Genomic DNA, 16,628 nt, shown 5'->3' on the forward strand with positions numbered 1-16,628 from the left:
ACTTACTAAGGATTCCCCACCAATACAGGTATCATTTGTTGTACTATATTTTGTATATTTTACTAACAAATCTTTTGACTCATAATGTGGTGGTTCCCATTGATTTGTGGATTGTAGAGCAAACAGTTATGAACCCTTTGATTATGCATATCAGCCTAGTTAATGAGAAAATCTGTATGGTTTTCACTGGATCGCACTGATTTTGCAAAAAAACAAAATCCATATTCAAACCTTTGGACACACAGTCAGGGACAAATACATGCAGATATGAGAGCAAGTGTTGATAAATGCATGTTGTAATATTTACATAAATTCAGACTGATGATATTGCTGACTTTCAACAGTGGGAGGAATTTTGTATGGAAATTTGATGGAACCAATTCGTCAAATTATCCTACGGGTCTGTGTTTGCTTTCATGTGCTGCCCGAAGACAGCAGAGAATGTAGGTCAAGCACATAGATGCCCCAAAGGCATCTTTTAGTATCGTGTCACTAAACTGGTAGGAAAAGGTTTAGTTAAGCCCGGGGTGGAAAGCCACGCTACCCTCGAAGTTTTAAGTCTGAGATGGGAGGTGCAGGAGTTGGCAGACAGCGACAAGCAGCACCCCAAACCCATACAAACCTGCTAAGTCATCATAGTGTCATCAGGTGCATTGGCCAACCTCTGTGTACTTGTCTGGTTGCCGCAGTAACAGACAATCAGTTTCTCCTGCAGAAAACAGCTTGTTCCCTGTATTGATTCTCCAGCATATGTAAGATGTGCTTAACGATACTTGTAATACTAAGGCCAGGGCAGCAGCTGTCATGACAGCTAAGGTGCTCACTTTTCATATAACTGTATGAGTGGACCAAAAAATATAATACATCTAATTTCGATGTTGACATGCACACACGGACACTTTGATCAATGTATAATTTCTGTGCGGTTCTTGAAAGAAATAAAGAGAAAGTCACAGGTTGGCAAAAAGAATAAGAAATATCCCTAATGTTTATGAAGAATTATTTAAATGTGACATTTCTGGATGGAAATAAGGGTTCTGAGCCGGATTTTACGCTTTACTCCTGATAATGCACTTACCTGACAGTACCTAGTGCAGCTATGTCTTGACGTGCAGGAACTAAACCAGCCTGTTCTTCATGATGCTCTGCTTATAATGTACACAAGCCCCACCAACACGTGAACTGCAGCTATGAACCTGCTTTAGGACGATAAACATTGCATGACAGTACCTGAGCTTCTGCCAGTTTATCTGATAAAGAGACAGACACAGTGGTGTGCTTCCCTGGGCCTTTTCCCAGCTGTTTGTGTGCGTGAATCCTTGTACATGTTTATCTTCACATCAGCTGAACATAAACACCCATCTGAGCTACAGATGAGCACCAGTGATTCAGTTACTGGTTGCTTATTTGCTTTAGTCAGACAAAATTAAGATAACCGTCTTCTCTGCAGGCATCAGTCTCACTGTTCAAACCGGAATTTTTATCTACTTTTGATGTTACTCTTTCCTCTGCTGCCCCCCTCTGAAACAAAAGTGCAGTGCAAGGCATAAGACGCCAACGATAAAGGCGCTCTTCCAAGGAACAGACTGTATTCCGGAATCCCCATTTTACATTTCTATTACACATCTGCTGCGGCACGCTTTACATGATCCCTCGCGAAGCTCTTGATGTGATCTTGAAGTAGTTCTTAACTCGCTCGAGAGGTAGCATTGCTCTTGAAATATTTCATAATTTTGTAAAATTACAATAAAACTTGGGAAATTAGCGTTGGTACAGTTAATTCGAATTCCGCTCATCATATACTTTACTGGGTGCCCCGTAAATCGTACCACTATCTTGATTGTATTATCGGATTATTCTTTGCTGCTTAAATGCGTCCAATCACTTTTACAGTGTAAACAGTGCAGGGTAAACTTATCAATAATATTTGCACTCAAAGAATGCTGCCCTCTACTGGATACCTCAGCTTTTACGCCGATAAAGGTAGGAAGATTATCCCAAATCGGTACATGGGCTCCCCCAGTTGATGTAACTGTCTAATTCAATTACAGTAAATGTACACACATTTAAATCGACATATGCCCCCTACGTGTTTCACGTTTATCCTCTACTAGCTAAATAAACGAGCCTAACATGAATAAAACACCGTGTATATTGTAATTATATGCGTATAAACTTGTAAGATTATTTTAGGTAAAAATTATATTAAACAAAAACATATTAAAAGACGTAAATTTCTCAATATAATGGCAACTTCCCTAGTGGTATTCCTGTGTCCTGTAAAGCATTACGTCACCTTTTAGGTTTTAACAGGACGCTTCACAATGCACTCTGGGAAGTATAGTGTCCCACGATCGGTGTTACGTATTCATTCAAACGGAGGCATCGGCAATAAGTGACTATATCTCCCAGAATGTTGCGCGGCAGAAAAGGCAGTGCGGTAGGGGATACTCATTTAATCCGCGGTTGAGATTAGAAGTGTAGGTCGGTTTGGGTTCTGCTGGTGAGAGAATTCACCGTGTTAGAACCAGAGCCCAAAAGAAGGCAGGAAACCTCCACTTTGCATCATGGAGAAGCAGTTACATCTTAATTTACTGTCATCCAAACCTTCGATACCGGGAGCCTTGCAATCTGGGTCAAAAATGAGAATGGGGTGAGTTAAAGATATTTATTGTCCCTCATTGGTAAAGTGATCAGTTTATGTCAGTTAATGAAATCTTTCGCATGGTCCACGTACAGTTCAGTGTGTGCTTACCACTAGGAATGACAGCTAGAAAGAAATAATCTGCCTTCCACTGAAAAGTGAATTAAGATATATGATGTCTCGTTATTTAATCAAAGTAGCATCATTACTTCGTGCAATTTAGTATAATTACTGAACCCGCATAATATTGATTTAACTCGCTGAATAATCGATGGTCAGTCTAATATTCCAGTTAAATATTTTGAAACTATTGTTAGTAGTTTATCGGATGGATGGTTAACTTGCTGTCTAGTTAGGATGATTAACAACGAGCCATATATTTTATGTCTGACGACTTTATCTTTATTTAATGTTATTGGAATGACAGTGCTGCCCTCGACACGATGCGAATGCGTTGCATTTGGCTCCATATTATTCAGCAGCATCCGCTGACATATTGAAGTAGATAGGAGACCGAAGCGGTTTGTTGGCGATCAGGGAGGCGATGACCCCGTAGTGGTGACGCTGCTCGCCCACCGTTTCAGCTAATCACGACTCGCATGTGCGCCGTTGCGGGGGGAATCGTGCGTCTCTGCGCTCCCCGCCGGCTATGCCGTTCTGGATGAGCCGCACAGCCCCGCCTTTTCGGAAGCGATCGTGCTTTGTCGTGACTCGGGGTCTGTCGATGTGCCGACCTGCTGTGACAACTACAGCTACATGCACCCCGAAGGCAAAATTTATAACTTCATATGTAGATGCATTATTTCACTTAACATGAAACCTAGCCAGCTGTGTTAATAAAAGACCATGCTGCTGAAAGTGGAGTCTTGAGGGGTGGGTACACCGTTTTGTTAACTTAACATTACTGTTTTCCAGTCCTGGGAGGAAGCGTGATTTCTCCCCCTTGCCCTGGAGTCAGTACTTTGAAACCATGGAAGATGTCGAAGTTGAAAATGGCAACGGCAAGGACATATCCTTTACAGCTGTGGCGTTAACATAAAAAAATGGGGGTACTGAGAAAGGGGGGGGTGAAGATTAATTCACTCTTGTTGTTACTACTAATGTTTGCCCATGCCGTCTTCGACAGGTTATGGCCATATTCAAATTTTGAAAACCTTGAATGAATAATTTTATTTGCTGTAAAGACTCATGACCCTTACGACACTTTTGCGGAATGGGATCTAATGATTTCTCATGACAAATAGTACAAAGTATAAAAGTTAAACCAACACAAGTGTGCAGGAGAGAAGCATTTGTCACCTGCCAAGATGCTACAAGGACTACTGGTCAAACACGAGTTTCTTTACCAGAATTTCCTGTAGCATTCTGTGACACGCTTAACATCTTTGGATTCTCTGAATCTTTTTTAGTTCCTCTGTAAATAATCCGATTTTTTTGGGGGGCTGGGATTATTCTCTCTGGGAAATCGAGGACCTCTGTGCCTGTATTGGTGATGCTTCTGCCAAAGTAGGATGACTGCCATGCAACTAAGTTAATTTCCTGTTCTGCGTCAGTCCTGTTCTTGGACTGGATCATCGCAGTCTGTTCCAAAGAAGTCTAATCCAGAAATACAAATCCATTTGTCTCTGTTCCCTGGCTGTGATTAATATAAAAGCAACAAATAATATCTGCTTCCGGATGAATCTTAATGACGTCGGTAGACTTTGATTATAAATTCTTATGGAGTTTAATATTGCTTTTATTTTTTATGTGTTTTATGTGATTTTTCTTTTTAATGAGCCGAAATATTCCCTATTGTAATACTATAAATGGCCATAGGGGGGAGTCATGTTTATGTTTCCTTCATATCAAGGGGACATTGTGCCACTGCTTTGTCTGTGACCTTGACTGCACTGCACACTTTCCGGATCTATAGCTGTGGTTCCCAGGGTCCAGTGCTGCTCCTTCTACATGGTGGGGGACATTCCGCTCTCTCCTGGGCTGTGTTCACGGTGTGTAGCCACGTAGTAAGTGGGTGTCATGGCCATTATGGAGCCAGACATGTGAATAGAAGGTTGCATGGTGATTTTAACAAGGTTCTTCTACCTGCATCAGTTCAGTTAGGTATTCAGGAGAACATATGCATAGTTTCTTTCCTTCCAGACCGCAATCTGTAGCCGCATCATCTGCAGAGTGGTGGCAGTGGACCTCAGGGGACATGGTGAGGAACCACATATGGCCTCTCATGGGTGTTGACAGTCATATTGCTGCTCGGCAAGAGAGGGAATCCATGACAGTTTGTGTTCATCCTTTCAGATTTTGCACTTCTCTCGTTGTCTGCAGGTGACACAAAAGTGAAGAACAGTGAGGATCTTTCAGCGGAGACTTTGGCCAAGTAAGTCCATCGAGGTGGGAGTCTTCGCAGGGTGGTGTTTTTTATGAATAATATCTGAGCCATCTGCATTTTTACGTAACTGCAGTGTGTGATCAGTCTGCAGAAAGTTTAAGATGTGTTCCAAATGCCTTAATTACTCACTTGTGGTGTCTTCTCTAGGGATGTGGGCAAAGTAGTTGAAGCCCTTTATGGTGAAAATCCTCCACCAGTCCTGATGATTGGACACAGCATGGGTGGAGCCATTGCTGTTCACACTGCTGCAGCCAATCATGTGCCATCTTTATTGGGCCTTTGTGTGATTGACGTAGTAGAAGGTATGTTGGTATAAATATAGGGATATTCCTCAGAATGACTTTACTTGTATGTATTTTTCTTTCTTTGACTTTTGGAATTAATGGTCAAGCACACATCTTAAAGTTGTCCAATGCGATCTGATTAAGTGGGTGCTTGCTTCGCCGGTCAGTTGGCTACTTGAATGAGTTGTTCAGTTGTCATTTGGTCAGTTGGCCCGTTTGGTTTGTTGCTTGTGACATCCAGGAACTGCCATGGATGCCTTGAACAGCATGCAGAACTTCCTGCGGAGTCGACCAAGAACCTTCAAGTCGGTGGAAAGTGCCGTAGAGTGGAGGTGAGTGGGAAGAACGCAGCAGTTTGCTTTAACAGAATGACAGGAAGTCTCAGCTCGCTGTCCAATCACGTGGGTCCTGCTCCTGACAGTGTGAAGAGTGGGCAGATAAGAAATGTGGAGTCTGCGAGAGTTTCCATGATGGGCCAAGTGAAAAGGTCAGTCTACAAGACCTGAGTAGTGTTTTTCCTGTGGGAAATTTGCTTTCTTCACAAAATCACTGGTGCTTATGAGGGTTTACTACTCCGTAAATAAATGTGACATTTTGCAAGTTGTAGATGAGAGGACAGGAACAGGAAAACCTTCATTGACACTGTACCAATACGTAAAATTAGTCTGGGACAGGTGAGGCCCTGACTCTCTCTATCCATTCTCAGGTGTGAGGAACCTCTGGGGAGCCCCAGCATCCCAAAAGGTATCAGTGAAGGCATCATAGAGGAAGAGGAGGAGGATGAGGATGAGGAAGGCTGTGATGAGTCTAATCACAGAAGGAAGAAGGATGATGACCAAGAGGTTGTTAAATGGTGTGGTTTAAGAATGTCTGGGAGGGGAGGTGTGGTAGTACTTTAAAAGCTGCGCTTTACAGTTAGAACCAGATCAAAGTGTTGAAGTTCTTCTGTGCAGGAGAGCCTGTTTTACAGATCCGGTACAGGGAACCTCCCTATTTGCTCTGGTTCTGTTCCAACCAGCCTTTTAATTCATTAGGCTTCATTTGACTTTATCAAGACACCGACCTAGATGTCAGTGGATTAATAGGTACAGATGTGAAGTTTTGCAAATGTTACAGCTTTTTGCTCTCGGACAAAATGGCATGAAGTAATTCCGTAATTCAAACTGCAGTGAATGGTTTGAACAATGGCCAGATTGTGCCTGAATAAGACACTGGTTGTGGAAGAAAATCCATATATCCCGTGTTTCCTGGAACAAGTTTGGTTTCCAGTGCTGTAGGGCCCTCACATTCTAGAGTGAGTCTGTTTAGTGAAGTGTTCACGATGTGTTGGTTTGAGGCGTGCTTGCGTGTGTGGTGAGGCCCGCTCTGAGCTCCCCCTTTTTTGCACTCTCAGGTGAAGAAGGAGAGCCTTTTCACCTGGCGTATTGAGCTGGCTAAGACTGAGCGCTTCTGGGATGGCTGGTTCCGCGGCCTATCCTCCCTCTTCCTCAGCTGTCCGGTGCCCAAGCTTCTGCTGTTAGCAGGTGTGAGGCCGGGGGGGGGGTCATGTCTGGGTGTGGCATCTCCTGGGCCTGCATGTGCTATAACTGACACCTGGGTAGCCATGTACTAACAGGGATAGGCTTGGGCAATATCTAACTTTTTGAACCCTCATACTGCCCAGATATTATACCATGGTATACGGTATTTTGATGGTCATTTCAAAAGCAAGTCCCACTTGGTCAACTTTCCCGAGCATCGATCCCTCACAGTAAAATTCACTGAGCGGGGAGGGTCGGTGGGGGGGCATGATACATTTTCCCGAATGGCTGGTTTTGTCGCCAAGATTTCGAAATGCTACGATTTACTCAAAATACTGTGGTTTACTGTAATACCACAGTGCCCCGGTTTACCTGGGTGTTCAGGTCATGCCAGGGCCTGGCAGTTATGTAACATTGTCCCCAATGTTTTGTTTACTGTTTTGTTTGCTGTTTTGTTTTCTCCCCCCCTACTGGTGCAGGTGTAGACAGATTGGACAAAGACCTCACTATTGGACAGATGCAAGGTACGCTATCAGCAGTAGGACTCGTCATAGAAAATTTGGTCCATGTAACACAAATTATAACCAAACTCCTTCTTTTTCTTAATCAGTAGTAGCAGTAAACAATATTATTATTATTATTATTATTATTATTATTAATAGTGGGCAGCGACATGCACCTGTAATCAAAATATTGCTAGTTCAAATCCTCGAACAGCAAAGCACCACTGAGGTACCCTGAGCAAGGTTCTCGTCCGTTATAGACGATATTCCGTTATAAACATGTCCACTATAACGGGATTTTACTGTAATCACCAAGCACTGCTCCCTGGGCGTTGAATTAGCTAGCTGCCCACTGCTGTGTCACATACAAGTTGAATGCCGAGGACATATTTCATCGTTGTGTGCTGTGGTGTGTCAACAATGACAATTTTCACTTAATAAAAATAGCTTTGTTTATATAGCACCTTTAATACATCTGGACGCAGCTCGAAGTGCTTTACAGAGAGTGCGAATAACAAATAATAAAAACTAAAAGAATAAGGACAAAATAAATGGCAATAAAATAACACAATCAAACGATAAGAAGCCATATTAAGGTGAAAGTAAATATCAAAATACATGAGTGTAATGTAATGATATGTGATGGGGGCCTTTAATGCATGTTAATCTGTGTGTTAATTTCAGGGAAGTTTCAGATGCAAGTTCTCCCACAGTGTGGCCATGCTGTCCATGAAGATGCCCCTGACAAAGTAAGAATCACTAACGCCCCCCCACTAAGCTTTTCTCGCAAAAACACCACCACGGAACACTCCCCCGTCAGGTAGCTGACGGTTGGTTTTCCCCCGTCAGGTAGCTGAAGCTCTTTCAATCTTCATGGTTCGTCACAAGTTCACAGAATGGAAGGACGACTTCCAGTGGTAAGATCCAGTTGCCCAGCCACCTCAACAAGACAAAGGAAGAATGTCATATGAAATTGTTACTTTTATATGCAAAGACTATCAAATCATGTATGGTAGGTACCAAAAGCCTGTGGTATGCTTGGACGCTTAATTCCGTGAAAATGCTTAAGATTTATTGGTGTCATTTTACAAGTCCATTGACAAGGAATGTTTAACATGTCTGCTTGTCTTCCACACAGACATTTTCTTTTTATTCATTCAGTTCTGTTTTTGCCATTTTGCTATTGATTGCAAACAAAACTACAACTGAAAGTGGCCCTGGGGACCAAATTGTTTATCTGTTATAAGTGAAATTCCGTTATATGCGATGCTTTTTCTGCATGTTCTTAAAGGCGCACGGCCGGGACCAGCGGACGGCATCCTTTATAGACGATATTCCATTATAAATATGTCCACTAGGGACGGCATGGTTTTGCAGTGGTTGGCACTGTTGCCTCACACCTCTGGGACCCGGGTTCGAGTCTCTGCCTGGGTTACATGTGTGTGGAGTTTGCATGTTCTCCCCATGTCGTCGTGGGGTTTCCTCCAGGTACTCCGGTTTCCCCCCACAGTCCAAAAAAACTTGCTGAGGCTAATTGGAGTTGCTAAATTGCCCGTAGGTGTGCCTGTGTGAGTGAATGGTGTGTGAGTTTTCCCTGTGATGGGCTGGCCCCCCATCCTGGGTTGTTCCCTGCCTCGTGCCTATTGCTTCCGGGATAGGCTCCGGACCCCCCGCGACCCAGTAGGATAAGCGGTTTGGAAAATGGATGGATGGACATGTCCACTATAACGGGATTTTACTGTAATCACCAAGTACGCTGCCTTATCGCCACCTATCAGCCACAGATGGAATTGTTTTCCAAAATAAAACAGCTTCTGTTATCCGGCACAAAATGCTCCACGGCCCGGTACCGGTCCTCGGCCCGATGGTTGGGGACCACCTCTGCTTTAAAAAACATTGCCATCCATCTTCTAATCCAGTGTTTTCCAATCCGGCCCTTGGGGAGCGCACAGTCAGTCTAGTTTTTGCTTCCTCCCAGCTCCCAATAGTGATTTTGGAGGGAGCAAAGACCTGGGTCCTCGAGGACCAGATTGGGGAACCCTGTTCTAATCATTTATTTTTGTCAGGGTCATGCATACCCATATACTCACATAGTCATATACCACGGGAGATATAGAGACACCAGTCAGCTTAACCACAGGTGTTTGGACTGTGGAAGGGAACCAGAATACACTGCGGAAATTCATGAGACACGGGGAGAACATGTAACCTTCACACACAGAACGGAGTTGGGTTCCAAACCACCAACTCTGGAGGTTTGAGGCAACAATGCTAATCAAAGCCATGTTGCCGAAGCTTGACACTAAATCCGTTAAAATGGATCTCGGCTCTAAGGTGGCAAACAAATGTGTAACATACTTAGTTTTAGATTTAGTTGGCTCCCTTCCATGACATGTCCTAATGATGTTCCTTTTCTGTCATTGCAGCGTGTTTCCAGTTTGTTGACTGGACATTTTGGTCGCCCACCCTGCTCCCCACCCATCTCTACCTGTATCTATCTCTGTCTCTCTGACTCTCTGACCGCCAAGACTCAGAGTCCCATTAAATGTCGTGGCTGCCCGCAGGAGCAGATGTCTTGGGGCCGTGGGAACCTCACCGCCCCACGGGCCTGAGTTACCCGATGCAAGTCAGTGTCTTACCTGTGAATCATTCGTAGCACTTCATAACCTAGAAATGGGTTTGCAATGTTTAATTTGTTGTTTATGTTGTGATTTATTTAATAGAGTAAAGGAGTTTTCATCCTTCGGTCATTGTTGTTTTTTCCCCTCCACAGAATGTAAATTTTCGTGCTGGGCGTATGATCCCTCATTTTTCTGTTTGCTGTGCTGCCTTTTCCATCATTTGTGATCTCCATTTGTTTGCCTGAATGGTCTCAGTTTCTAAACAATACTGGAAATAAATAAAAAGTGATGTTTTGTTTGCAGACCTGGTGTGCCTGTTTCTCTGCCTTTCTCTGTGATATCAGAGCAATGGGACCTCTTTAGTTCAGCTCACTTGGTGTGCATTTGTGTTGTGTTACTCTAGTTTCTTTTTGTCAAGGCAATGTGCTGCAGACATGCCGAACACCCTAACACCCCCCCCCCCCCAAAAAAAAAACAAAATTATGCTTCAGCTGTCACGCCTGAGGTACTCAAACATGGGAGAGGGCTTATTAGAGTACATTTACCTCTGTCTCTTCCAGTTATTGGTTAGATGAAAATACTGTTTCAAATATGTATTATGCAAATTAAATTATTTGTCCGGATGAATGGCAAGTTGGGATCTCTCACCTTGCCCCCCCCCCCGCTCCCCCAGAACATTTTAGAGACATTTCATCTGCTTGACATTTTACTGTACCAAGTACTGTACTGTCCAATTTAATTACTTTTTAATTACACTGCAGCTTAGTTCCTCAGAGGATCTGCGCTAGTACTTTACAGTTAATCTGAACATCAGGTTGTGTATCGTATAGAGGCTCACAGAGGGACTTGGGATGCTTTGCTTATTATAGTAAAAATAACATAAAACAAAAATATACAAACTTTAATGGAATGAGACTAAAACTAGAAACTGTAAACTGGATGGTGGTATACAGCAAAACTGTTCAAGATGCATGGGAATTTTTTAAAAGCACATTGTTGCAAGTGCAAGAGGACTTCATACCTGTTTCCAGCAAAACTAAATCTAGGAAACTGCAACCAAGGTGGTTTACTACAGAAATTAAGAATAAAGTCAGGAGGGAAAGGACTCTCTTCCACAAATTGAAATTAACTAACAATTTCAAAATAAAGCAGGAGGATCTAAGTCTACAGGTTGAGTAAAAAAAAACAGACTCACTAAGAGGAATTTGGAAAGGAAGATTGCATTGGAGGCTAAGGATGACATTAAAAGTTTCTTCCAATACTTTAACTCCAAAAGAGCTCTAAAAGCTGAAATCACTGTTCTGCAGGATAGTAAGGGTCTTATAATTGAACATGAAATTGATATAGTAAATCAGTTTAATGATTATTTTACACGGGTGTTCACAGTAGAGAACACAAATAACTTGCCAGCATTTAGTGTAAATACAGCATCGTCTATGACCAATATATGTGTAACTGAGGCTGATGTGGTACAAAGCCTAGCTAAGGTCAAAATTAATAAATCACAGGGCCCTGATGGCATCTTACCTATAGTTTTAAAGGAGATGAGGGGTATTATTAGCCAACCTTTAACTTTACTATTTCAGAAATCCTTATCTACTGGTGTGGTACCTTCTGATTGGAAGCATGCTAATATAACAGCCATATTCAAAAAAGGGGATAGAAGTAACCCAGCAATTTATAGGCCAATCAGTTTGACTTGCATAACTGGAAAAGTAATGGAAGCTACAATCCAAGGTAGATTATCTGAATTCAAATAACATTTTGAGGGATAGCCAACATGGATTTAGGAGAGGTTGAGGTGATTTGCTTAGATTTCCAGAAGGCCTTTGATGTTGTCCCCCACAAATGGCTCTTGCTAAAGCTCAATTCTGCAGGGATTTTAGGAGCTGTAGCAGCTGGGATCGAAAACTGGATAACTGACAGGAAGCAGCAAGTAGTTATTACAGGCACGATGTCACAGTGGGCCTTTGTTCATAGTGGGGTACCACAGGGTTCAATTTTAGGACCACTTATGTTCCTAATTTACATTAATTAAATACTAGAAATTGTGGCCATAGGTGGAAATTAGCGGGAGAACATTTTAAACCAAGTTTGAGGAAGCACTTCTTTACGCAGCATGTAGTTAATGAAGTAGTTAATGAAGAGTATGGAATAGTCTTCCTATTCAAGTAGTGCAGGCTAAAACCCTTGGTTCCTTTAAATCAGAGCTAGATAAGATTTTAACAACTCTGAGCTATTAGTTAAGTTCTCCCTAAATGAGCTTGATGGGCTGAAAGGGCTCCTCTCCTTTGTAAATTATGTAGCATACGAAGCAGCCGCCGCCACAGCTGGGGAGAGCGAGGGCGAACCAGGGGGCAAGGTGGGCAGGACCCGATCCCTGTGGAGGTGTCCCCTGCCCTTTCGGGACACAGAAAGGTGGGGTTCAGGCCGGGACTGACCACGCCAGGGCAAGGGCAGAGGAGTCATGAGGGAGGTCCTTGAGGGGGTCTCACTTGAGCTCCTCCAAGGAGAAAGGTGTGGTGGTCAGACTGTCTGGGACCTTCTCAGGGACTAGGACCGATGCTGAGGGGACTGGCGCCAGGTCAGAGACTGGGGCCAGAGGGACAGGAGTCACAGGCGCAGGGGAAGTCGCAGACGGAGGAGGCAGAGGGGCTTCGGGCGGAGCAGGGACAGGTGGAGACAGAGGGACCTCGGGCGGAGCAGGGACAGGCCACAGCAGGGAGCAGAGCAGTAGCTGGAGGCAGGGCCGTGGCAGGCGCCTCGGACGGAGCAGGAACCACCGACTCTGGGCCAGCAGGGGGCGCCGGATTGGCCAGAGCCTGGCTGGGCAGCATAGCAGCCGCCAGGACAGGTAGATCAGACATGGGCAGGTGCAGGCAGATCAGGCAAAGCAGGCAGGACAGGAGCATCACGCATTGCCACCAGGCACCCCCCAGCATCGGTCCTTCTCTCCGCTTCTTTGTCTTCCTCCGGCTTTGGACTGTCGGTGGAGACCAGGCCGTTTCCGGAGTGACGGATGGCGGCTCTAAAATGAGCAGCTGAGCTCTCCTCTCTGACGCGCGCTGCACCAGCTGCCGGAGGTTCTCGTGCACAACCTCCGCTAGATGCGCGTCTTCAGCGAGGGACATTCCCTCCAAGATGTCCCTGCTGCGGCTGGCCAATCTCTTTGCCTCCGGGTCCTCTCGGACCTCCAACTGGGCCAGCCAGTAAAAGACCTCGTTAACCAGGCCGACGTAGATGTCACCGGCCAGGGGGGGTACCTTCTCTCGGAGATCCGTCATTCTGTCGTTACCGGTGGCAGACAGATAGGCAGAATGCAGGAAACCGGAGTTTATTTCAGGAAAGACAGCAGACGGCGACGAACATCGATGACGGATCTGGGTAATACGGACTGACACAGATTGAATACACAGACTGATAGAAAATAGCTGGGCACAATCAGGGAAGCACACGTGGATGATCAGGGGGCGTGGCACACACGAGGACTGGACGCGCAGGTCATGACAGTTACATTAGTAAAAACAGTAGTTTAAAATAAAACATTAATTTCAAATAGTAATAGACGTAAACCCAAATTAGAGTTTGCTGCAAGTTAAAAAAGTTCAATGGCAATCAGTCTCACTCACACTTTAATGGCAATCAGTCTTACTTTTTAATTAGTAATACATTTGCAATACCATAAAACACCCAGCATTCATTTTTGGTATCCCTTTGGGAGCCAATGACTACAATTGCAATAAACAGTAAAATGACAATAATAGAACTGAATGAGTCAACCAAAAAAAATTACGACACTTCATAAATATAAAACATCTATGTGGAAGATATGTGCAGATATATTAAACAATGCTTGTCAATGGACTTATGACTCTATGAAGCCGATAAATTTGTAGCATTTTTACAGAATTAAGCAAAAACCTCAGTACATTCTGTGAGCGCTCTATAGTACAGACAAAACTAGACAAAAAGTCCAAACCTTTTACATTAGCTTTTAAACGAACTTTCAAATAATTATGTATGAATGCGATAAAAACATTATTCTAATTTATAATGCTGTTCACTATAAGCTGTACTGTTCTGAGGTATTACCGTTAATTTTCATTTATACAGTAAATAAGTAAAATTTAAAAAGTAAATGCTGTACAAAGATGAATTAAACAGCTAAAAAACAATACATACACAAATAAGACAAAATATAAATAAGTAAAATATATACATACACACACACACACATATATATATATATATATATATATATATATATATATATATATATATATATATATGAGTAATATGAGTAACCGCTTCAGAAAGATCTCACAAACATCAAGTTGTTCAAAAGCCCTACAGTAAAGACATGCTTTAAGACTGTTGTTTTTGGCTTTAAGCCTCACGTTGAAAACAAATGAGATTGAGAAACACTGACGCACCACTAGGGGGCAGTGCTGTCATGTGTGACGGAACGGAGACGCTTCATATTAAAATCAGTAGGAAAGGATGAATTTTTTTTAAACCGAAATTTATCTGACTCATTTAATCTGAATTTCAACAGAACAATTCTGTAAAAGGTTCTATATTATGAACCTCTAGCACATAGAACAGTAGAATAGAATTTTATTAAGTAGAAATACTAAATTTTACATCACGCACTTTAAATTCTATCAGCGTTATAGCAATGTAGTTTACAGACATGGACCAGTTCACATCTTTAAAATTCGCTCAGTACAAATGACCAAGCCATTTAATACTTCAACATACCAAGATATTTTGGACAATTCAATGATTCCAATTTTGTGGGAACAGTTTGGAGAAGGAAGGCCCCTTTCTGTTCCAGCATGACTGTGCCCCAATGCACAAACCAAGGTCCATAAAAGATATATTATTTGCAAATTTTCACATTCGTGGGGATAGTCCGTGTCTACCACTTGCGAATAATGCACCGTACACTGCAACAGAATCATACACAGAGATTACTTCTAAAAGGCGATATAAACCAACGTGAGTAGGCCTATGTGTTTTACCGCTTACTGTATCGTAAAGTAGGACAACTCAACAAATCGGTTTACAGAAGTACTGAGCTCTATATGTGCTTTTTATTATGCTGAAAAGTTGAAGAGGGGCAGTGATGGTATACTGTAGATACAATGGCAAATTTTTTTATCTATACTGATTTGTTCATAAAACTCCTTCAAATGGTCATCCGAACTGGCTTCAGCAGTAGCGGTGGCAGCAGACGCCTGCCCGTTACCATAAATCCTCGGGTGCCGTTGTAAAACACCTGATAATTTTATTTTTTGCTTTATTTCACTTGTTTCATTGTTGCCGATCATCCCTACATCTAATGCGTGAGAGAGTGAACGACGCTTTTGTGCATTGATTGCAAACTGATTCGTTATGTTCACCGTTCACCAAAAATATAATCAGGCACACAGGCTTAGCCCACTGGCCCACACGCTGCCCTCATTAACCTGCTTAATGACACACAAGCCTGGTGGAACTGAACCCAGATTTCTAGTAGGTGAGCAATAAAGGAAGCCTCATGGTTTTAAAAATGAATACAACTGTTTTGTTTTTACTGGTTTAACATTTCATATGTAGACAACAGAGTGTGTGTGATATTGCCATTAAGCCCAACTAAAGCTGAATTCAGGCCTGTTATTCAGATGGTCTCAGCACTGATGAGGTCTAGGCTGACAGCTGTGGGATTCAGCATCCTCACAAGGCTTTCTGCTTCTACAGGGAGACCCTGTTTTTCTCCATGTCATAATGAACAGGCAGTCAGAGGCTTGAGTGTAGTAATTACATCGTGATTATTAGTCTGTCTTCCAACTGGTTATGCTGTACGGGATCCTGGGAGAGGGGCGTACTGGAGGTAAGACAAGGCACACTACAGGGGATTACCCTGGGCAGGATGCCAGTCCATAACAAGGCCACACACACAGTCATAAATAATATGGGCAGTTTAGGGAGACTAATTCAACTAATCATATTTTGGAGCGAGGGAGAAAACTTCCCAAACACAGTGAGAATGTGCTAAGCACACTCAAAACACAGAGGAGGTGGCGTAGGAGCCCCCAGCTTTGGTGACATAAGATATGTGCTGGACCTGTGACTATCACTTAATGATATATTCATTATTGTTTATAAATAGAAGAGCAAAAATGGTAGAAATATTGGTGCTTGGGCGATCACTTGGCATATCATCCTCTACTTTGCTTGATTCCACTTTATTGATTTATTTCTTGCAGCACTAATGTCTTACAGCAAATTGAGGCAAATAGGCATGACTTCATATGACAGAGAAAATCCCAAGAGTGATTCCCGTTCTCCAATCACAGCTCACTGAGGGGATGGAGCTAGCATGAGCTGGATACAGCTTACACTAGCTGGAAAGACACAGCACTGACTGGAAAGAGAGGCATGTACACTGGAAGTGACGACCAGCCCCTCACATCACTGTTGAGAGGATAATAAAGCCACTGATAAAATAACCCTGGCTAACTGGCCTGGGAGCCCCCCACCCCCACACTTTGTCACCACCTATAACGTTTAGTGACTCAGCATGTTCTGTTATTAGAAGAAGTGTCTGTATTGCCCCTAAGTACTATCTTAACGAAGTGGCGAGTACAGTTGGGGAAATGAGACCCTGATATCCTAAATATTTATT

General features: G+C 43.0%; 1 protein-coding gene across 1 annotated transcript; it reads left to right on the top strand.

Moving 5' to 3' along the window:
- Positions 1 to 2,438: 2,438 nt before the first annotated feature.
- Positions 2,439 to 10,260, top strand: LOC125713453 (protein phosphatase methylesterase 1-like). Its single transcript, XM_048984590.1, has 14 exons — positions 2,439 to 2,653; positions 3,560 to 3,651; positions 4,541 to 4,635; positions 4,787 to 4,844; positions 4,967 to 5,018; positions 5,178 to 5,332; positions 5,556 to 5,646; positions 5,736 to 5,801; positions 6,021 to 6,156; positions 6,708 to 6,837; positions 7,314 to 7,358; positions 8,022 to 8,086; positions 8,187 to 8,254; positions 9,764 to 10,260. The coding sequence occupies exons 1-14, from the start codon at positions 2,568 to 2,570 to the stop codon at positions 9,780 to 9,782; spliced, it is 1,158 nt and encodes a 385-aa protein (XP_048840547.1). The 5' UTR covers positions 2,439 to 2,567; the 3' UTR covers positions 9,783 to 10,260.
- Positions 10,261 to 16,628: the final 6,368 nt, after the last annotated feature.

The sequence above is a fragment of the Brienomyrus brachyistius genome, chromosome 18 (genome assembly GCF_023856365.1).
Source record: "Brienomyrus brachyistius isolate T26 chromosome 18, BBRACH_0.4, whole genome shotgun sequence".
NCBI classification, from domain to species: Eukaryota; Metazoa; Chordata; class Actinopteri; order Osteoglossiformes; family Mormyridae; genus Brienomyrus; species Brienomyrus brachyistius.

Coding starts and splice junctions, on each gene's coding strand:
- LOC125713453 (XM_048984590.1), top strand. CDS start 2,568: ATGGAGAAGCAGTTACATCTTAATTTACTGTCATCCAAACCTTCGATA. Junction 4,845..4,966: donor AGTGGACCTCAGGGGACATG/GTGAGGAACCAC, acceptor CGTTGTCTGCAG/GTGACACAAAAGTGAAGAAC. Junction 5,802..6,020: donor ATGATGGGCCAAGTGAAAAG/GTCAGTCTACAA, acceptor ATCCATTCTCAG/GTGTGAGGAACCTCTGGGGA.